Source organism: Orussus abietinus, unplaced genomic scaffold, assembly GCF_000612105.2.
Source record: "Orussus abietinus isolate OABI.00-Male unplaced genomic scaffold, Oabi_2.0 scaffold4, whole genome shotgun sequence".
Lineage (NCBI taxonomy): Eukaryota > Metazoa > Arthropoda > Insecta > Hymenoptera > Orussidae > Orussus > Orussus abietinus.
In genome coordinates this window covers 1,883,242-1,906,381 of record NW_019396014.1, presented here as the reverse complement: position 1 = coordinate 1,906,381, position 23,140 = coordinate 1,883,242, and the positions used below count along the sequence as shown (strand labels likewise).

At 54.2% G+C, this 23,140-nt stretch overlaps 1 protein-coding gene across 1 annotated transcript; it reads right to left on the bottom strand.

The window, feature by feature from the left end:
• Window positions 1-10,674: 10,674 nt before the first annotated feature.
• Window positions 10,675-18,975, bottom strand: LOC105695489 (netrin receptor UNC5C). The gene is made up of 12 exons (XM_012417036.1): window positions 18,896-18,975; window positions 17,451-17,662; window positions 17,124-17,337; window positions 14,068-14,376; window positions 13,623-13,790; window positions 13,168-13,332; window positions 13,052-13,087; window positions 12,706-12,970; window positions 12,500-12,643; window positions 11,345-12,433; window positions 11,022-11,123; window positions 10,675-10,937 (listed from the first exon to the last, which is right to left on the bottom strand). The coding sequence occupies exons 1-12, from the start codon at window positions 18,954-18,956 to the stop codon at window positions 10,766-10,768; spliced, it is 2,937 nt and encodes a 978-aa protein (XP_012272459.1). The 5' UTR covers window positions 18,957-18,975; the 3' UTR covers window positions 10,675-10,765.
• Window positions 18,976-23,140: the final 4,165 nt, after the last annotated feature.

Below are 23,140 nucleotides of genomic sequence, written 5' to 3'. Positions count from 1 at the left end.
AGCTCCCTCTCTAAATATGGTTATTCGCGGTGGCGTATCCGGTGGAAACCTTCGACGTTCGCGTTTTCAGGCGCAACATACATCAAAGTTGCAGTCGGGAGCCAGTCCTCGGCGCCGATAGGAATCGTTTTGCCTCGAGTCCGCTCTTTGTCCTCGGCTCTCCTCTTCTGCTTCCTCCATGTACTTCGATGTCCAGGGACGGAAATTCTCAGAGGAAAGGAGTGACGAGTCCTTTCCAGTGGGATTTTCAATGCCGCACGGAGGAGACTCGTTCCAGCTGTCCAGTTGGCAATGTCCGAAGAACGAAAGTTCCACTCTTCAAGGTTCTCCGACATTACTTCCTCTCCTTGTTTTTCCTTTATTTCCTAATTTCCTAATTCCTCCACTTCCTCGCTTTGGCTGGTCGTAGACGACGCGATTCCCGGCGATTGGCCCAGGACCTCTTCCGAATTCCGTCCCCAGGGGCGAAGAAATTCCGCTTCCCATCGTCGTCAATGAGGACGAAACTTCTCGAGAGTCGAGTTTCTTTGTAGATGCAGTTTCGAGGGAGTTCGACTTGGGACCGATAGGAATTGTCTCGCTCTTTGTTCCGACATCTCTTCGGGTGCCTCCCCGTGTTCCGGGGTCCAGAGACGAAAATTTCCATTCGAAAGTCCTTCCTAGTGGACCTCTATCGGTCCAGCAGCCCAAGGATTCTCGTCCGAACCGTCCAGTTAGCGACGACCGAAAGTCGGAAGTTCCACCTTCGCGTTCCACCGTCTACATTCGGCATTGTTTCCTCTCGTTCGCCTCCTTCCAATTCCTCATTTCGGCTGCTCGTAGACAATGCGGTTCCCGGCGATTGGCACAGGACCCCTTCCGAATTCCGTCCCAGGAGACGCGGGCGTTCCGCTTCCGATCGTCGTCAATGAAGACGAAACTTCCGGGGGCCGGGTTTCTTTGTAGAAGAGCGACTCGCAGTCTCGGGGGAAGTTGGCGTCCCGACGCCGATAGCGGCCGTTTCGGCAGAATCCGTCTTTGTCAAGCCTCGCGGCCCCTCCGGGTGTCCTCGGAGGCGATCTCCGCGGAGAGGAGCGACGAGATTCCCCGGAACCCTTTCTTCAGTCCCGAGGGATGTATTAGTGGAGAAATGGCGGGCCGATGGGACGTTATGCTCAGCCGGCCGTGATTCCGTCTCAGCGGCGGGGATATCGATTCCGCGGGCCCATTGGGGCAACCGTCGCGAACTTCCCTCGTCGTCCATGGGCTGGCAAAAAGAGGATCCGACTCGGATGGCCGACCATTAGCGGGCAGAAGACGGTTCCCGCGACAGGACTCCGGCAGCCGGTCCGCGAGGCGAAATCTATCAGTCTCCGGGAGTTATTTCCTCGAGGTCTCCCGTCTGGCCGCGCTTCCAAGATGGCTGGGCGTGCCGCGTTTACCGGGAGGGCCCGCCCGGCGTTTTTACTGCCGAGGGGATTCGCTCGTGACGAGAACGTCCGGATGGAACCTGCTGATCGATCGCTTCCAGGGAAAAAAAGAAAATGGGCAGCGCCGCTGATGAAATTCCGGTGCACCGGCGTCTCTCCCCCAGGGGATTTCTCGACACCTTGCGCGCGGTGGTTTCGGCGTCTCGGGGGAGCCGGGAAAAACTGGGCCGGAATGATTTATCATTATCGCGTAAGACCCGTCCCGGATTAGCCGTGGCTGCCGTTCGACGGGTTCCATCCGGCGGATATTTTTCCTTTCCGGGGATGAGCTCAAGGGACGCGATCGATCGCGGAGAGCAGACAGCGTTGGAAAGGTCTGGAGATTGGAGCAATTCGCCGGGCATTCCGAGCACTTGGCCGCATCCGGAAGGAAGACGACCTAATCCGGTCCGGCGCTTTCCGCCGATCGTGCAAACACTCGCGACGCTTTTTGCAATTCGTCATCCCATCTCGGATCGGGGCTCGTGGTCGATCGCGGGCGTCTTGCCATTGTTACCGGCTTTATTGGGTCGGCTCTTTTTCCTCCTTTTCCGCGGGCGCGATCGATCCCCGGCTACGGAGCGGACAGCTGCGGGAGAGCATCCCCGGCGATCGGAATAATTCCGCAAACATTCCGGGCACGCGGCCGCAACCGGCACGTACCTCGCGACCAGCAGACGCGGACTTGGGCACGCTCACCGAGCCCCGAATGCCGTGCCCGTCATTTTAACAGCGGCTCGTCACGAACGGCGCTTTTTACTGGCCGTTCATTTGTTTAAAAGCGCCCGCCGATTCGCCGCTAAATATGAGTTACTGCGCCGTTTAACGCGCCCTGACACGCCAGCCGTTGCGGCCAATTGTTCGGCAGAATCCTCGGTATATTCCCGGAGTCCTTTGTTCCCCATCGCGCCTCCACCGATTGGCCCGACTTTTACGCCTTGGCTCTCTCGATATCGCGGATTAGTAAGGCCAAACATAGACCAAAGTCGAAGGATATGCACCTAGTTAACCCCGATCACTCGGTGCGCCTAATAAAGGCCGTGGTTTTATTAAACCACCAGGGTAAACGATCACACATCGCCGTGATCCGTTCTGCTCGAATGTTTCCTATCGTCCCTCTTTGGTTGGATATCGTTTACACCGAGAGTTTAATAAAACCGCGCCTTTCCACGCGTGCCAAGTGATGGGGCTAACCGAAGTCAATAATTAGTTTCTATCAATTGTCTACTTAATAACTCGATTTTGGCTTTAAACATTGAGAGATTCTTTCTCCCTCCCCTTAACGCAATCCTTTGTCCACCTTCGACCACGTCTCGGTTTTGCTCGTCTCGTCCACCCCGTCAATGAAGAATTTCACTGGACGCACGCCACGTCACACTCGGCAGCACACCAAGTGCATATCAATTTCTCGGGTATTTTCGTCACTGGCAATTAGAGATGCACCCGAGGTGCACGGTCCCTCCACGTGAGGAGGGCACGCGAGTACCTCTGCGACCATCGTCGAAGCCTCCCTTCCAAAATCACTTAAGTCCATCAAAATCCATCTCCGAAAGTATCCTAAAAAGAAGCGAAGGAACCTCCACGCAGAGCGCGAATGGACCCTCCAAACGACGCGGCTCCGTCCGAATGAAATTAAATTCTTGGGGAGATCTTTTCCGGGAAAATCCCGGATTTCTTCTCCGTAGAGAAGGAAAATAAGTCGCCTTCGTCGAGCGGGTCGGATCGGCCGGAATTCGCGTATTACCATCGACGGCGGCCCTGACCCCGGATATCGAGAAGTTTCGAGGCGGACCGATACGGAATTCAATTTGGCCGGCGCCCCGGTATCTTCTTCGGGATTCCTCGAGTCCCGGGAAAGGACTCGCGCTAAGGCACCTCCTTAGGGCCCGGCGTCCTCCTTAGGGAATGCCCGTCCGGACAATTAAACGCCGACGGGACGATAAATCGCGACTCGCGAGCGAACAATGCCCGCTCGCTCGGCCCCGCGCCGCGGAAGCGGCAACCTCCCCCGCCCTTCCGGCTCCCCCGACGCGGCCGTCTCCTTAACTCCGCTCCAAGTCGTTAATTTATCGCCAGCCCCCATTCCGCGGACGAATCGACGGCCGATTGCACGGACGCGCAACCGCCTCCGTCGATCGTCCGGCGGACACTGACCCGGGAGATTCGGGAGCGCGGCGAACAGGTAACCGGTGACCCATGCGGGCGTCACGTGACCGCTCAATTGGCGAGAGGTCACCGACCCCACGGATGTTTGGAGAACCCGCGACCGCTGTCGCCAGAGACTAGGGGGATCTTGCCAAGGCGACCGCAACCAAGTAAATTGCAAAAATCCCTATAACGTTGTTTCTACAGATTTAACATATCGGATATATTATAAGCGAGTCGAAAATTTGGTTACAACCGAATAATCTGCGCGCGAGTATTTAAAGACCGCCATTTGTTTTTCTTCTTCGCTGGAGTTTTCAATTCTAACGGAAAGAGGTTAGGTGTATTTTTAAACTTAAAATGTTATGATAAAATGTATTCGACGGGGTTCGGAATAGTATGTTGTGGGACGTGCCGGATGTTTAGGGGATGGCACATGCTAATGTGTTATTTCGTATGGAAGCGGTCGCGTAGTTTTTGCACGTATATGCCGGTATCTCGCAGCGTTGTCGCCGCTCTCGATCGGCCGCCGTGGGAGCGGAACCGGACGCGGTAGTAGAGACGGAGGTTCCTCCCGGTCTGGGGAATTTATGCCTCGGCGAGTCCGACGTGCCTTATCAGGCCGGGGGTCGGGCCGATAACGGGCGCCTCGCTGCGTGCCGCGCGCTGCGCCCTCTCGACGCGCCCCGAGACCCGGCGTGGAAGGAAGTGACGTAAGTGCGCGTAGGAGCGGCTCTTTATCCTGTCGCCGACAGGCACCGGGTGTCGCTCGCCGAGAGGGTCGTCTGCGAGAGGCCGATCGAGAGGCTGCGAGTCCGCGTCCTATCGCCTCCACCCCTGACGAGACACCCCATGGAGCTCCCGAAGCTCGCAAACCTGGCCGAAGGTGCGTCCCCTTCGATCCGTCCTATAAAAGGAACTCGGAGAGAAAAACGTCGACCGGATACAGACGTCACTTCCGTGAACCTGACTCGGAGGTGGACGGTCGATCCCTAAGGTGGGCAGAGTTTGAAAACTGATAAGAATAACGAGTCGAAAGGATATATACATGTTATCGTGAATGACCGAAATTGGAGAATGTCGACTTTCACCGGTTAATGTTAACAGATATTAAATACGTCGGTGAAAGATCGAATATTTCATTACATTGTTGTACATTCGGACCCTTTCATCACACACCGGTGAATGTCAACATTTACCGGTGTAAGTCAGAAATAAGGGTATTTAGCAAATATTTCGGACATACACTAAGCGACTATGTGAATGTTGACATTTACCGGTGAAAGTCGACATTCTCCAGATTTCGGTGTTTCACCGTAACATACATAAATAACACGCGCGGTAAATCTAATAACTCGAAAAATTTTGGATTGTCAATTGGAAGGGTCAAAACAAGCTCTAATAATTCCGGATTGATTTTCTATGATCCAGTTAATTTGATTAGAGTACCACATCGTATGTCTGGGGAGGAGCCAAAAATGTGACAAGGAGCCCTTGGGCCCTCTAGGACATAGGACGGCATTTTTGAGGAGGACATCTTTTGCGGGAGAACTATCCTTCCCAGAAGAGGGGTCAACGGGCCACCTTATCACCGCCTCGAGTGTCTTCCTCGGCGCCGCCATCTTGGAACGTTTGGCCTCTCCCGCGAGAAGCGTCGCCGGTGGACCCGCGAATTTCTTGGCGTCGATGCCGTCGTGCACACACGTGAGCGCAGTTACCGGCCGGATTAACGGTCGCTCGGTTTAAATGCGCTTGTATTTGCATTTACATGGACGTCCTGGTACTCGGGCCCGTACACGGCCGAGCAACCAAATTGCCACCGCAGAATGTACCGCGGTAAATTCCTCGAAGTAGCCCCGTAAATAACGCGTTTCCCCGCGCGATCCGGCCGACTTCTTTACTTCCTCGTGCCGAGAGGGGGGCCGCCGAGAATCTCGGGCTCGTTACTGGAATTCCTGGACCCCGGTCGGTTTTTCCGCCGGCTCTCCCCCGTCGACACGGGGGTTTATCCTTAATTATCGATTGTCCGATTAGCGCGGGCACCGGCACTCGCCCGGAGGATTTTATGACGCGGCCGGTGCGTCCCGGATGCCCTTTTCCTTTTTCGCGTCGCTCGGCTCCGTTGGGCGCGGACACCGGGGAGGAATCGGAAATTAATCCCGCCGTTTTGCCCCGCGAGCATACAAATCGACCGGGTTCCGAAAGCCTCGTCGAGAGATCCAACGGAACCCTCGGAAGCGTGGGCCAGGGTGGAGGAAAGGGGCGCCGCCATCTTGGAGTGGCGCGTCTCGCAGCGAGGTTTCGGGAGTTTCGGCCCCCCTAGGAGGTCGGAACGGGTCGTGTGCTATCTCGGTACAAGATCGGCGCCGCCGATCTCGTATCTCGAATCCGGTCCTCGATACACGCGCCGGGACGTGTCCGCTTTCGAAGGAACAAGAGCGTTATCGCGCGCCCCCTCCTGGCTCGGTCCTTTCATGAAAACGCGTCCATGCGTCACGCCGTCCTACACGAGGCGGGGGTGGACGCGCCTTTACCTCCGTCGCGTCGTCCCGGTAATAACGACCGCGACCTCGGCCACGGTGACGGTAACGATATCGTTACGCGGACGCGGGACCGGAACGGGAAGTGAGAGAGAAAGATCTATGCGAAAATGCGACGCGACCTAACGCCGCCGACAGCGGGTGCGACTTCTGCCGTGACTCCGGCGAAACTCGGTTGATAAGAACTTGTTATCAATCGAGGCCTTAAGGAAACCGGTCACACTGAGACCGAGTGCACGGAATGGTTTGAGACTGTACCGCATGAGTATATAAGCCCTCGCGAAATTTCATTCTTTAAATTTCTTTATAAACGTTTGTTCAATTTTCCGCGGAATAATGAAGTTTCACGAGTGTCGAGACTTTCTGTAAAGCCTAAGTAATCACGTGGTGAGAGGTTTGTTCGCGTCGTCTGCCCTTTCCACCCTCGAGGGTGAAGAGTGTCCCACACTTTTCTTGAAAGGTGCAGAAGGGTAGATACACTTTCGCCGACATCCCGAACGCCGGAAAGCTCAAGAAAGCAGAAGGTAACGCCAAAGTGTACACTTTTCGTAGATGGGTAGAAAGTGTTGGCAGAACGAAGAAACCTAAAGTTTCGAACGATTCGATGCCCTCCGTCCGGAGATAAAGTGTCGTGGGTCTTCCACGCCACTTTCGCGCGGTTTTAAGGGATTCTTATAAATGATAACGAGTGCGCACATGCAGTCGTTTGGGGTGGCGTTAATGTCGCGGCTCGGCTGAATGCTCGACCCGTGTTTTCCGGCCGCGACAAAGGCCGGAAAAGTGGCGGCGATTAGGCAATCCGCGCGCCGTGGCGTTAACGACGTCGTCGGAGAGACGGAAGGGCCGTTGGAGCGACGGCCGAGGCGGCCGTGATGGATCCGTCCGACGTCCGTCGAGACTTAGCCGGGGATGCTTACGAATGGCTTTGTTTTGCGAATCGATCGGCTTCCCGCGTGCACTTAAGCCCGCCGCGAGGTTTTCGCTTTCCCCGCGGAGTGACGGCCGATTCTTCAGGGTCGCGAAATTAATAGCGGCAAGGCTTTTCCCCCGCCGGGCGGTTTGTCTCTGTCGGCCCCTTCGACGGGAATTCCCGAGTTCGCGATCGAGATTCCTCGCCATTTCTCTTTTCGCGCTTTCTCGCTTTCCGCATCCCCGTATCTTGTCGCGGCCGTTTACGAGAGGAGCGCCTTAACGGTCCGCCGTGAGAAACTCGAGGAAACATCCACCCGACATCGAGATTTTGCTCCGCATCGATGACCCTTGTGGAGAACAAGAGATTTGGCGTCTTAGGTCCGCCATTTTGGTCCCCCGGATGTTGGTCTCCGGCTTCTTCGGATAGGCTGCGGCTACGCGACGAATCACTTCCGTTCGGATCTTATTAGGGTGGACCTGACCAAATCCACCTGAAACGGATGCATTAATTTTTATAGACGTGGTGATACCTTGTCATGTCTGAATATAAAAAAAAAATGAATTCATTTTAAACGGATCCGATCAGCTGTAGCCGTGGTTATAACCTAACCTCTGCGAGTCCACTTCCAGTTCCGATCCACTTAGACTCGTTTTGCGGCGATTGTTTTCAAGAAACCCGCCTCGTTCCGTATCGATCTCCGTATTCGTCGAGAGGAACGGCTCGCCGAGTAGATTTACGAGGGGAGGTGAGAGGTACACGGGCAATTTGTTAATGCGATGCATCGCGCGATCAAGAATCGACGGGGCCAGGGGCCGGAGGTCGATCGGCCGCCGGCAGATCTAACGTGGGTAATCGCCTTTTGATTCTCCTCTAAGTTATGGCGGCCGTCGATCGTACGTCATTGCGGGTTCGAACGATCGGCCGCGGCCCGATTTACGGCCGGTTTACAAATGACTGGCCGCGCTAAGAGCCTCGGGTAACGAGAGGGTTTTAGCAAAAGCGACGACAATGGCGGCGCCCGAGGTGCTCGGCTGTCCCTATGCGAATCATCGTCTTGTCAACCCTGGCGGTTCCAACTATTCCTTCCACAAATTTCGGACAGTAGCTGCTCTCGTGGCAAAAGGTAGTTTCGCCTTTTGGGCGAGGGTAAAAAAGCGAATCATCGTCTTATCAGCCCTGGCGGTTCCAACTATTCCTTCCAGAAATTTCAGACAGTAGCTGCTCTCGTGGCAAAAGGTAGTTTCGCCTTTAGGGCGAGGCTAAAAATGCGAAATCCCGAGGCGAGTTTCCGCGCGTTCGAAATCCGTATTGGGGCGCGTTCGCACGTGCCAGGAATTCGTCGTAAGTTCCGTCGCGTCGGTGTAAATCTCCTGCAAGAGCCGGAAGTCGACGAGGTAAGCCGCCCACGAAAAGGCTAGTCCACATCGCAACGACGGTCGCCGAGGCGCGCGGCTTTATTCGAGGGCAACGCGTGCCTACGTACTCGTCCGTAATAGTCCTGGACGTGCATACAAGGTGACGCAGAAGTCGATGTCCTACAAAGGTGATTGTAAAACCGTCGGCATTAGGAATCCAGAATTAGCATTTCTTTCTCGGGGAACCGTCCTTGCGAAGTGTTGTATTTTAATTCACTCCTTATCGTAACTTTCCAGTTGTCTCCAGGTTTCGGGAGAGAGCACTATCTAGGCCCTAGGGTACTTATACGATCAGGCCGTGGTCGTAGCCGGTGTTCGCGATGCCACGCCGTGCGGGCAGCTCCCACACGCGGGAATTCGTGCGAAATTTACTGGCCTCCACGGCCGTGGAATTCCAGGGTGAAATTGTTCCCCGAACTATGTGCCGTTTGTTTTCTCTCTTCGGCGGCCGCGGGTGTAAAAGTCCGCGGAATTTTCCGCGGGCGTCGCGGCGCCCGAGACCGACGCTTTGTCCCGGCCGGCCGGAATCGGAGACGACGGGGCACCCGGGAACTTTTCACCGGCGGAATGCGGCGAGCGGTGCGGAATTTCCGCGCCGTCCTAACGGAGGGAAGGCCGACCCTCTCCGAGGGTGCGCCTCTCGGGGGAACAAAACCGAGACGCCCGGGAGGCTGGCCGAAAAAAAAAATGAGAAAAATGAGGAAAATCCGAAAGATAATTCCATCCTTCATTTAATTACCTCGGGGACGTTTCGCCAGATCTGAGCACGTGCGGCGAAATGCCGATTTGTCAGCGGAAACGTCCTCCTCGCACTCGCGTGAGTGCGGCTCGTAGAGCTCCGCGCTAGCTTCCGGTGGTCGCGCGAGTAAAGCGCCCCCCCCCCGCAATCCGATTGGTCGATCTCCCCGTAATTGCCTGTAGATCCCAATCGCGATTGGTCTGGAAATTAATACGGCGTCGGGGCCGCGATTTGTGTATCGCGCCCCTGCCGGACTCCCAACAATGAGAGATGAAACGCGAAAGGGGTGCCAAACGACCGCGACACGCTTCCCCGAGCGCACCCCTTTTCGTCCTTCGTTTTTCGGTTTTACTCCCTCGTTGGCCGTTTACATGACAAAGGCCACCAGCAGAGGCTAATGAAACCCAAGAGAAAGGCTCGGCTGGAATATATAATCCAAGAAACGCGTGCGCCGCGCGCACATCGCGCCCGACGGGACGTGCCCAAATTGGAGCCGTCATCAACGGGTATCGACATTTCGCGCTGATTAATCCCATTCTGCGGGGAAATTCGTTCCATCGTCGTTCCGAAACATCGATTCGGAACAGCAGCCGACACCGCGGATTAGTACTCGCTACCGATATGTCTCGAATGCGGAAGGGAAAACGCAGCGGCGGTCGATGCGCGCTGTTCGGCTGGATTTCCGGCCTGCATTGGGATGATTTCGATTATTTTGGAAGGGCTCTTTTTTTTCCCCCCGAAACGGCCGTTAAAGCGGCGGGCACTCCGTCGAGCGATGCACTCAGCCCCCGTTGTTTTTGGGAATTGTTTCGACTGGACCGAAACGTTTTGATTCGGTTCCAAGCGGGTCCTGGTAGTAACGCTAAAAGCACTCCGCACGTCCACCCGCCCCGCTAGCCCTCCGCTCCGCCAGAACGCGAGTCAACAGGCATTGTCCTCCGGAATTACCACGAACGGACTCCTGTGATTAAACGCTACCCAGCATCCCTCTGTGGACCCCGGTGGGGAGCATCTCTTGACAGACTGGGGAATTCCCGCAGAGTTACCCGCCAATCCCGCGGCCATCTTGTATAGCCAAGGTGGCCGGTGCTGGACCACCCTGCCATGGAAAAGTGGGTCTGCAGACATTTTCCACCCTACACTTTTCTAACCCAATTCTGGATAGAAGAACCTCGAGGAAACAATTTTTCTTCTCTTCCTCCAAAAAAAGTTCCAACGGAGTTAAAGGAACCGGCATGAAATCAAAGAAACCTAGTCTTCCCTCAAAAATACCGAATGTTCAATTGCGATGCATTGCATCGTTCTTTCTACTAAAACCTTGTTATTTGATCTAAATGAGTATTAGTCAAAGGAAGTTTTTCTCAATGAAGGAGTATAGGTCTGTTTCTGAGCATGGCACGGGGGGAAGCAAGCTACAAGGAAGTTGCAATCGTTTTCCTATAAACGGGCTTTATGTACACGGTCTTGAGGACAGGGTCCTCCAACGAGTGCTACAAAACTTGTCGATTACACTTTTGGTGACTTGGTATTTACATTTACATCGATAGGGAACGACATCGGGGCAGTTAGAGCCAGGGTCCGAAACGGTTCTCGAGGATGCTGGCGGCATCGACACGTCCCATCAGTCTCAAATGGTTGAGCAGATCCGCCAGGGCAGTCGCCTCCCTGTGCCTGGCCTCCCAGAGGTCCAGGATGTGCTCGGTGGGACTAGCCTTCGTGGCGAAGTACTCCACGTAGCTGAAACATCCAGCGAACTCGCCATAGAAAATTACCAGGGGAGGATACCCGATGAAATGCAGCCCCCACGACGTGATAACGTACCGATCGACCTGCAGTCTCTGCGCCAGCATTCGCCAATCGTTCCCGCGGGCGCTGGGAGGGTCCAGGCATTGGCACAGTTGCTTCCTGAGGCTCTTGGAGAATCTACGCAATCGGACTCACCGATGAAACTCAAGGCCTTGCGATAAAATCAATAGCTCCCTCATCGGTGCACCGAGAAGAATTCATTGAACCAAAGAAATATTTCCCCGAATGGTACCACACACATATTGTGTCAATTCAGTGGGAATAATTATCGGAAATATTTTTCTGGTCCAATAAGATTTTTTTTTTCTCCGGGTTTAAGAGGTGATGGGGGTCCTCACCTGAATGTCCTAGGAACGATGGACTCCGTGGATCTGGCAGTGCGGCTGACGACTGTGGTCTCTATCTTGCCACTCCTCCTCTTGCTCCCTCGATCGGCAACGTCGAGATCGATCCTGAGAAGGACCCCGTGATCCTCGAATCCCCGTTGGCTGGCCCTCAGCTCGAACACCAGACGGACGTCTCCGGCGATCCTCTCGATCTTGAACGTCCTGTGCAGGCTGGTCCTGGAGGTGGACCAGACTCGCCTGTAGGGGACTTCCTGTCTGTCCGCGAACCCACTCTCCAGGTCCTCCAGATAGAGACTGAGGGGAGCTCCGCTGGCCTGGAATCCGAAGCTGCGGCGATCGATCAGGATGCCTCTGACCCGGCGTTCCTGTTCCTCGATCACTTTGAAGGAGGCTCTGGTGTCCTCCAGGACGTAACACCTGACGTAGTCCCTGTCCCTGGACGCGTAGACGACGAGCTTGAGTCTCTTCATCGCGATCCCAGGCGCCACGGTGGAACTCTCCCCGGCTATCAGATATCCTCCCAGAGTTTCGGTCACCAGAAAGATCCCGGAATGGTCCAGCTGAGCGAAAGGCTGCCCAGGGAGGTTGGTCGGCTCTCCGCCTAGAGTCAGAACCTTCCTCCATTGGTAGGACCTGGTGGAGCCATCCAGGTCGATGGGTGCCGACCAAAGGGCCAGCTCCCAATTATTGGTCCTCAGCTCGGCGCAGTGCTCCAGCTGGAGAATCACCGGTTTGGTTAGATTCACTCCCGATGGACCGCAACTGACGATTCCCGAGAGCAGGGTCACGTTCGGCGGCAGGATCGGTCGGAAGAAGTCGTCTCCTAGAAGGGCTAGGTACATGTTCTCGCGCCGTCCCCTGGAAAGCGATCCTTCGGGAACCGATATCGAAACTCCCGCCTCTGGGACCACCAGAAGTGCTCCCTGATCGGACACCAGGGCCCTAACTATGAAACTCCCTTCAACGTCCCGAGTTAGATGCAGTTCGCTCTCGACCCCTGATCTTGAATCCTCTTCGTGGTCCTCTTCCCGTTCGGGGTTGCAGGGAGAATCTGCAGATAATTCAGGAGAGAAAAAATTGCTCAAAGGAAGTCACGAACGATTTTTAGGGGGAATAGAAATTGCAAATTCTCTCAGCTCATCGGACTTACTGGCAGAGCCGTCTTCGCTCTCGGAGGTCGTCTGTCGATGAATCGACGTCCTCGGGGAATGGCTCCTCGAGGAGCTGGACGATGACTTGGTCGAAGGTACGGACAACTGTGGCACGTCGTAATGATGCTCCGAGCAGGATCTAATCCAACACGGATCAATGAAAAATCCCGCACACCGGACAGGTAAGCAGGAACTCTATACCTCGACATCCCGAAGACCCGATCCTCGGCATCGAAGTCGTTCGTCAAGGTGGACCTCTCCGTCCTGGTGATCACCGGTTTTTGGGCGCGATTCCCAAAGAGTTCGGACCGGAAGTCCAGCTTGGCCACCCCATAGAGAGTATCCATCCTCTCCTTCCGCCTCACCATCCTGACCAAGAAGATGGCCGTGAGGGAGATCACCAACATGGCCAAGCTCAGCGATACCCAGAGGATCAACGACGTCTTCCTATCGACTGCCGTCGTTGCTAAAACATTCGACACCGTTTTGACCCTGCCTAATGAATTCACACCGAATTCTGACAAGATCTACTAATTTCGCGACCGACCTTCCTTGAAGATCCTAGGACCTCCATGACCAAGAGCTGTGGACGAGACCTCATTTAAATACCCTGAGCCTTTATAGAAGACGCGAAACTCCCATGAAGTGATCAAAGTATCCTACCTCCGCAACGATCGGCCGTGCAGGACTCGATGACAAAGTCTTTCCCTTGACAAGACCTGCCACCATTGCTGGGTGGAGGGTCATTGCAGAACCGTCTTCTGGTTCTCGAGCAGTTCGGACCACAAGCCGACCAAGGTGACCAGGAAGACCACCTCCCATCAACAGCTGCAGCGTGAAAGTGAGTCCCGGTGAACCCTGAAGACGGCCACACAGCCGCCAACCGCGTTCGCAGTAAATATCCCCCCAATGAACGCGAATGTCGTGCGAAATGCGCGGGCGATGACTGGGCAGCTCTCCGACCGGATGAGAGGGTTTTTTACCATTCGGCTGATTCGACGGCCCCGATAAATAACAACGGGAGGAGCAATCGGTTTCTTGTCGTGGATCTTCGCGTTCATCGGAAGAGTACCCACTGGAGATTGAAGCGTCCATCCGGGGGATCGAAAGCTACCTACCGGGGCATGAAATGTCGCATTCCGTTCGCTGGACAGGTGATCCAGGACAAGTCTGGCCGCCATTAACGGGAGTCGGGTTGGAGCAAGTCCTGGTCCTCTTTTGGAGTCCCCGTCCACATCGGACGGAGCATTCGGACCACCCTGACCAGGAAGACCAGCCACCGTTGACTGAGGGATCGAGAAACGAGAGAGTCCTAACTTCGGCTGACCGAGCACACGATTTAGGAGTTCGAGTGCCTCCTTCTGCGACTACCCTGAGAAAAAGATTCTCAGAACCAAGGAAACATTTCTTTGCACGGTACCAAAACTAAAAAAAAAAAACTATTTTAATTCAAAGAATAGCTATTCGACTCGAATATTTCTGTGGTACCCTTCAAAGAAAAGTTCCTCCGGTTCAATGAAATTTTTTTCCTCAGCGTACAGACCGACTTAGTTCGAGTCTTACCATAGACGGTAAGTAGGGCAGGATCGCTGCTCCTTCTCGCCGCAATGTTCTCTGCCACACAGGTATAGTTACCCTGGTGCCAGGTGGCGGCCTGCTCTAGAAGAAGGTGGCCTTCCGCCGAGACCCGAAGGCGACTGCCTTCCTCGGCATTTTTCTCCGGTGCAGTAGACGGTTCCAGCGGCGCGCCGTTTCTTAGCCACGACAAACGAGGTGCCGGTACTCCCAAGGGAGGAACGCACTGCAATTCGGTGCCACGACCTGCCTCGACCGCGACGGAATACGGCGGCGATATAAAGTGCTTCTTCAAGTCTGCGGAAAAAGGTCGGCAGCCGATAACCAAGCAAAGTCCCCCAAAGGAACTGAAAACCCCGTTGCGTCGTTCCCCGAGGATATCGACCACCATCTCGCCCCCAAAAACTGCCCCGAATCCGTCCCCGCATTACGTTAATTGCTAGATTTCCCGCAGTAAGGAGGCCCATTCGGTTGTAAAATATGAAAACCCGGGGCCGTCCACCCCTTGGTGGTCTGCCCTCCCCCAAATGGAGCGCAAGATTCCTAACACCGGTTCCGATCGGCCGGTTTTTTAATATTCCTGCGAACACGGAGCAATGGGAGGAGATTCGCCGTGGGCGAGCACTCAGCGATATTAGGGCCAGGATATACCTATAAATGGGAAGGCGCCTTTCATACGGTCCCGCGGAAGCGGGGCAAGAGGAGGGGAAAAACCGCGGGAGGGAAAAAAGTGGGCACTGGCGCGAGAACCAATGGCCGGCGCGCACCCAACGTCATTATTTACCGGCCGGGCCGCGTAAATAAAGCTGTAATATCGTGCATAAAGAGCGGCACGGTGCAGCCGTGCCCTCCGCGGTTTCGAATTTGGGCCTCCATATCCCGTGACGAGCGAGTGCGCGAAATTGCGTTTTTGAGGATCGGCAGGTACACGCGACATTTAGTGCCCCTCGAGGGTAATGAGCTTCGCAACCGCGGAACGGCGGAATCGAGAGCCGGGGAGACGCCCCATCGGTGGGGCTCGATATCTCGATTTCTCGATTTCCGATTTTCCACGGCTCTCGTATGCGAACCGACTTTGAAGAGCCCCCCCTCGAAGCGGCACCGAGGACCGGCCGACAGGACGAGCGCATTAGAATAATTGCCAGGTCGGAACAACTCGGCCAATGTTGGATCCTTTGCGGATTCCGCGGGGCAAGTGGCGGGCATCGGCCCGGAGTGGCCGTAATTACGCGGTGCTCCCAAAGCAAACAGTAGCAATTACCCGTCATGACTCGGACCCCGGCTTGTCTGGCGGCCTCGGTGGCTGCAGCGACGCCCTTCTCGCTCGGGGCACCCGATATTAAGATGCACCGAGCAAGACGTACCGCGGTGCGCCTGCCCTTTTGTTGCGCCATTTGCATACGCATCCGTAAGACATTAGTATCTCGAGAGGGGCCTTTGATGCGAGGCTACCGTATGCAAAAACGGCCCGATGCGAACGAGTGCATCGAAGGAATTGTCATGTTCGGGACAATGTACCCGGCATTCCGGGGAATGCATAATTTAGAAGACCCTGCCCGGAGTGGAGGGACGGTGCAGGAGACGCGCGGCGTCGCCGGGGAACACGCGCAGTGGGATGCACTCTTTCGTTCCGGGATTTGCATACGCGTCCCCGGCATTAGGGATCCCTTCTCGGGGACCCCAGGAGGGAAATTATCAAAGGAATAATCGGAAGGTGGTAATTAATCCCAGGAAGACGTCGCGATCTGCGGCGGGGGGCGAAATTGGACGATGAAGACGATTTGAAATTCCAGGTTCAGCTCCTTCCAGGAGATGTGCAGTCCTCGAGCGAGCCTTACTCGCGAGCTGGCGGAGAAGTTGGGCAAAATTACCAAGTGTAACGTCGGCATTAAGAGGATTGTCGTGTCGGGACAAGGTATTTCGGTCTTGTTCCTGCGTTTACTAGAGTGCATCTGGTAAAGTGGCCCCAATCGCGTGCCTTAAGGGAAACGGCGATGCTAAAACGCGCGAGTGCTGCCGCGCGTTAGGATGCATTATGCATCCTCGTGTCGCGAGATTTGCATCTACATTCCCAAGGCATCGCTATCTCCCGGAGGGATCGGATTTCTACCGGGGGATTAAAAAGGATCATCGAGGAATCCACATGTCGGGCTCCGGCAATTATAATCGCTGCATTCGAACGATTTAACCTGCACTCCGACCTTGCGCGTGCGAGATCGTATCTGCCTCAGCTGGTCGGCTTAATTGCACGCCATGCTTAAGGGGGGGCCTTAACGCATCAGGTGTCGCCACCTGGAACTTCCCGTTCGTCGGGCGCATCGGGCGAAACGAGATCTCGGGAAAATCCTTTCAGCGATCCCGCGTTTCCCGAGGGTACATTTGGAGCCTGCAAGTTTGCTGCTGATGCGACTGCCCTGTGTAGGCGAATTTTTTTTTAATAACTCGGCGCTGCCATTGCGAGCATTTCCGGGGAGATTCGCGGACGGTGAGCAGGGGGGGCGCGCATTAAAAGGATTGTCATGTCGAGACAATGTATTCCGATCTTGCGCGTCCACTAAAGTGCATCCAGCAGAGTGGTCGGAATCGCATGCCGGGCTTAAGGCAAACAGCATTAGTAAGGCGAGCCTACTTTTGAATAAGCTTATTTGCTCGATATCGAGTGACCCCCGGCACCGAGTTGTCCTCTACTTCCCCAGGAAGCGGCCTCGCCGATCGATTTTATTCCTCGAGTAAAATCGAAAACTGGCCGCCGATCTCACGTATTCCATTTCCAAAGTGCGCCTCCCCCTAGCCGAATGCCGATTTAATTTTGCGCCCTGTTTGCGCGCCTTGTTTGCTGTCCGATCGAGGCGCCTGATGAAAATTGCCGACCCCACATTCGGCCGATTAAATGCGAGCCGAGAGCTTTCGCGTGTTTTTTGTCGTTTTTTTTCCTCTCCGAAAATTAATCGCATCCATCATTTTTCGTTCTTTCGTCGAATCTCGAATCGGGGCGTCCCAAAGATTTCGGAATAAATTCGAAGAGGAGGACGATCAAGACTTACATGCGACCTCGACGGCGGCAGGCTGTCCTCGAATTTGTCCCGAACCAGACCAAGCTACGCATTCGCACTTGAACCCCTCTTTCACGAAGTACTCTTCGACGATGTTCCTGGTGACGTTGAGCTCCGCCTCCACGATTCTGGTCCCGGTCCTCGGATCGACGAATTCCTGGTGATGGGACCCGTCCATGCGATCTCCGTTGCACCGGAAGTACACCTGTACAAGGCGAAAAGATGACGGAAAAGGATCAATTCCCGAGTTTCTCGAGGATTCGAGATAATGCAGCCCTGATAGTCGAGATATCTTGTCCATTTCTTCAGGGTCCTCACCTGAAGAGCGTGGGCGGCGCGGCAGTGAAGAGTGGCTGGTTTCCCCTTGACGACGAACGTGTCCACGGGTTCTGTCAGGAAAATCGGTAACGATCCGCCTGATATAAGGTCGGTATCGCTGGATATCGTGGCGCTCCCATAGTCGTATTCATACTCCTCGATGGGGTAGTTTTCGTCGTCCTTGTCGTCAGCATCGTCCTCCTCCTTCGAGTCTGCCAACAGAGCGATTCGTGGCGAGGAACGTTTCGCGACATTTCCACTTTTCGATAAATACTTTCTTATGGCGATAGTTTGGTCAATTCCGCGTCGGGTATAGTCTAGGACCCATAGAGGGGCATTAGTTTCCGGACTGGATCGATGAAGTCTGGGATCCGAATTTTTCTGGGACTTGGAAGTAGTGACGAGGCGTGGGCGAGTATATTTAGACGCTGGTCCCGATGGAAGTCGTAAAGCTGGCTTTAACGACTCCAACGGGAGTTTACGTGGTGTATCAGTCAGCAGTGCGGCTCACTTAGAGGCCCGACCGAGCACCTCGTGGGTCCTCGTGGTGTTCTTCTTCTTCATGCCTGAACTTTATTGCCCCGTATGTTCGCACGTCCTGAACCCGCAGGTTCGTTTGCGCTGAACCCACCCGCGGTTAACCGCGGTGGTGTCGAGACCCAAAAGCTAAATTAAGCCTCGAAAATTAAGGCTGCGTCGGAGTGTTGAGATTTAACCGGACTCATCCGGTCCTTCGGTAATACGGATGGAGGCGAAATTAATTCCGGGATTTTTCTGAGCAATTCTCAATTGAGAACGATGTAAAAACTCAAAAGCGAGTTTCCGAAATGTACGACGGAAACGCGAGGTGTGAGCAAATCCTGGGTTAAGTCGAAGCGAAATACACCTTCCAATTTTCCTCCCGCATATCCCGGCTTGGTGTAAACGTCGGGTGTCCCCGACCCCCCTGTTTCTGTTATTTTACTCGCGCCAACTTTATTACCCCATATGTTCGCACGTCTCGGTCCCAGGTTCGTTCACGCCGAACCCATTTGCGGTTAACCAGAAGCTCAAGTGTAAGCCCCGAAAGCTAAATTGAGCCCGGAAAGTGAGCGCAAACGCGAAACCGAAATCACCCCCTGCATCGTGACTTCGGGGTCGAGTTCAATTACGGAGAAACGATTTTTCACTTGTTTTTTTTTTTTTCACCAGCCGCTACTTCCAAGTGCCCCAAAAGGTTTAATTAAGACCGGGAAACGAGCGCCGTAAAACTTTTACTTCGGTTGGTTCCACAAATAGCCGTACTTTTTTTGCACCGCAGGATATAACCAAACTATCGCATTTGCCGCATTTAACGAAGCTCTCCAATCGGAACGAGTCACAGATCGATCTTAGCGTCGATCACGGTAAATTGTTTGGCACAGATCCTCCTAGCTCCCCGATCGCCGCAACGCACGAAGTCTTACTTTCGAAAGCGTTGGCGATCCTTAGAAGCGCCAGGAGCAGAATGCCGATCTTCAGCTCCATCGCTTCCTCTCATTTCAACTATACTACTGTGCACACGGTGTTCCGAAATCGCGGTGGCAGCCTCGATCGATCATCTCGGGCGTGTCGCACTTTCAAAATGAAAATCAAATCAAAGTGGAGAGAAAGGGGGAGAAAAATAAGACCGTCAAAACGAGCCACTGGGAGGCGCAGAGGTCGGGGTGGCTTCCCGATGAATCATTTATTACTCAATACAGACTACGGGTGGGGGCTTACAAGACAGGGGTGGGACTCCGGGGAAAGGGATGGTGCGGTACGGCGGGACGAAAAAAATCGCAGAAACCCCTGGGCCAGGCGGTGCACGATCCTCGCGGCTCGACGCGCGGGACACGACTGAGCGCGCCGCCGGTCGCGCTCCGCTTTATATATATCTATATATATACTGCGCACTTGGTTGCCTACACGCTCCTTCATCCCCCGATGTCGATGCTGCTCCAGGAGGTTGCGCTCTCTTTCACGGGGGTGGAAACTTACTTGGGGGGTGGCTCTTCAAATCTTCCTACCCCTGGGTTTTATGAACGACAAATACTGGAATCGGGTGGAGGCATTATGCTCCCGGATGAGTCTTCAATGTTTAATGCCGGAGTCTCGCTCGAGAAGAATCTTATTTTTTACAGCCGAATCCATTCCCCGTTCTACGTGTACATTTAGAAACACCAACGTAGCGCTCTTAAAAAAAAATCGGCGAACGATTAAATTCTCGTCGGAGGCTTAACGTTAACACCGTGAAATTCGAGTATAACTACGTTGACGGTTTTCGTCTCTCTAGAAAAATCCGAGAACGATTTCGCTCCCTCACTGGCGATGGAACGGGTCTTAGCCGCAGTCACGGACTTTCTTCGTCAATGTCGGGCGTTTTTGTCCGCCTCCTTGTTTCCCTCCTTTGACCGACACCACAAGACTAATGTCACCGTCGAGGCAGTCTGCCTGGGATGAACTTTTTGCCAACCGACTGCAGTCGTTTCTCCGATTGACGGAACGGTCTCGGTGGGCTCTCCCTTTGTCTGGACGGACTTAATTTGGACACTCTTCCTGATCATGAAAAAGTACGGTAAGTGCGCGATCCACGAGATTACGTGTCGTCGAGCTCATGTGATCTTGGGATGAGCTTTCGTTCGCCTATATCCGATGTCCCGGCGAATGGATCTCGTCCTCGCCGAAAGGGATCCCCGCGAGAACGTGTGAGATTTCGACGGTCGATCTCTGCTGACCCGTTTACACCGTGAAATCAGATACAACCACGGCAGCGTGGGTTTACACGAGGAAACCCGTAGAGAGCCTCGGGGGTTGTGCAAATCGGATTCGATTCTGTGAGAACTTTAAAACACCCAAAGCCCGTCCGTGATCTGCATGAATCTCGGTTGGAGTGCTCCAAAATTCAACGATGCGGTCAATAATGCGACGAATCAGCGTTCCTTCGTTCCCACCGATTCGGTTTCATCTCTTTTTCGACTGGTCGATCGGCCGGCTAGGAGGTAGAATTACCGGACCTTCCTGGGATTACGAGCTCGATAATTAATGGCCCCTGGAAAGGAGATCAAGGTGCGACTCGCGAGTCTGGAATTTTAAGGCGATCCGCAATCCGGCTTAATACACGCGATCTTAATCCGCAGACGCAATTCCGCACGTCCTCGAAGTGTGATTTATCGAATCGAGATTCCCGTAGATCCTTGGGAGTTGATCCTTTCGATCGACTTAAATCTAAGACACCTCGATTTACTCTTACGACGCAAAATCAAGTCTAGTTATCCCTGAGAAATTAATTTCCTTCATTTTATCTGGACGCGTCGCATCGCAGGTTCAAATCAAGTGAACTTTCGCCGCCGAGGAAAATATCCTTGATCGAATGCTTTTTAATATTTACAAAAAAGAGCGTCTTACGACTTTCTCCGTGGCACAATGTCTCGTCTAAGATCGATAGAGCTGACGTCGGTTCGTGCACATAATTCGACCTAATTGACGTCCGATCCGCACTCGGAACGACACCCGGGGTCTTTGCTCGATTCTATATCCGGATCGCAAAGGTGAACATTACGGTTCTATTTCATCGATTACACCCCTCGGCGGAAGGGTTGTCCGAGGAGGCCACCTCTCTCTGGGGTCTCCTTAATATTTCAGGGGACGCGCAGCTGTTGTCTTCGCAAACTCGGGAAACCAGGACTCGCGGAACTCCGACGAGGTCCCATCCTCCAGGTTCCCCTCGGAGTCGGGCATTCCGCTCGTCCATCTCTTCGGGGATCGTTCGTCCTGGAAACGCGCCACGCGGATTATTAATTCACGTCCCTCTTAGCCGGTCTCACGCAACCGTTCGGTTCGATCCCTCTTCCGGCAACTCGCGAATCGAATTTCCTCCTCCACCCTCATCGATACTGGAATTCAATTCCGAGATGACCAAACCTCCGATGGGCCGTAAAAAATCCTTCCTTGCGTTCGTCGTCCTCGGCTCGATTATTTCCCCGAAAGGGTTCACCCAGGTTCACGCTCCTCGGGTTCGCGAACCCGAGACAGGAGAGGAGTATCGATTTCGAAGCCCCGTTTCGTTCCGAGGAGAAAACTTCGAGTTCGCCAAGTTCGATCGTTACTCTCCAGCGATCTCGACCGCGATCGCCGATGGTATTCCTTGTCGTGAATTAGAGCGAAGAATCGCGACTCGGTCGACGAGCTCGGCGTCTAGGAAAAGTTGCGTCGTTTCCCTCGGGGTAGGGAAAACCTCCCTTATTTCCTCAGTTCGCGATGTTTCCATAAAACCGAGACAAGCGGTAGAAGATGCCATTTTCCCGTTTCTATCTTCGTTAGGAGGCAAAGGGTCGGAGAAATCGGTCGCAAGGACGCGATTCAAACTCATCCCAAAGGGTGGAGGCGTTAGCCCATCACCCAGGGGATTAAAGTCGCAGCTAAGGATTTATATTTTTAATAGTTCCTACTTTATGCTCATTGAAATGCGCCGAGTAACGCCGCCCGGTTACGTTTATTCCGGCCACAAAATGCAGAGACAAAGAAACGTTAATCGCACTTGCGCGCCATTACCGTGCGCCGTTGCCTAAGTATGCCGTTCCGGAGCGAACTTCGGTATGACCCAGAAGTTACCTCCCACTCGCAGCTGGAATTCAGGAAAGAATGGAAACCTCTCTACTTGGTGTCAACAATAACAATGAAATTTTCCAGCGCCATCCGTGACTCGGCGGAAAAAGGGCTCACCCTGAAATTGGCTGCGAAACTGCATCCTTGGAGAGGAGAATGGAACCGTAGATGCTCTATCGGCCAGGAAATTAAAGTTTCGAGGCTGCCGAGTCGTATCTTTAATCATTTCTTTTTGGTACGGCTCCTGAGAGCTTCGATCGAGGTCTTCTATGGGGAGCACCGACTGTCGCGACGTCTTCTATGGGGAGAACCTAACCTATTATCGCAAGGTCCTCTAGGGAGTATCAACCATCGAAATCCATGAAGCTGCATGGACCTCCCCGAAAGATTCCAACGAGTGGCCGTCATCAGGGTCCCCTCCTGATCTTCCGGATCACGGATCACGGAGACAAAGAAACGTTAATCGCCCTCTCGTGCATCCACCATGCAAATCGAGCGCCACGAGGAAGAGGGTCGCACCTCCGACGTCGCGTCAAAGACAATCGACGACTCCTTCGAGTATCGACTCTTCAGGATCTAGGTGGGAGGATCCTCCTCTCGGATTTCGACGAGTGGCGGAACATCCCTACGGGGTTCCAGCGCCGCTTTCGCCCCACAATACGTCGTTACGAGCGTCATCCCCGTGCGACTACCCTCCCGACTTTGGCTCGCGAGTGGATAATCGTTTTAGGGCGGTGCACGGGGTAGTTTGGGAGCGGAGGCCGGTGCTCCGGCATTACCGCCTTTGTGGATGATGTTTGAACGCCACCGGCACTCGGGCAATCAGCTCGATTCACAATCAGCGTACTTTCCTCCCGTCGATCGGTTCTCCGCACCGCAGCGCCTCCGCCTTTCCGGTGGAGCAGGCGACCTCTTCCGCTGCCGCCCCATCCCGAGGGCTCCGTCCTGACCGGCGATTGCGCCGCGATCGATAGAATTCCTGCATTTAGAGGCTTATTTATCGGGGCGAAAAGATATATATCCCCGATTTCTGAGACTCGTTCGCCTCTCCGACCTGGAATTCCTCCTTTTGTGGCCCAACCTCG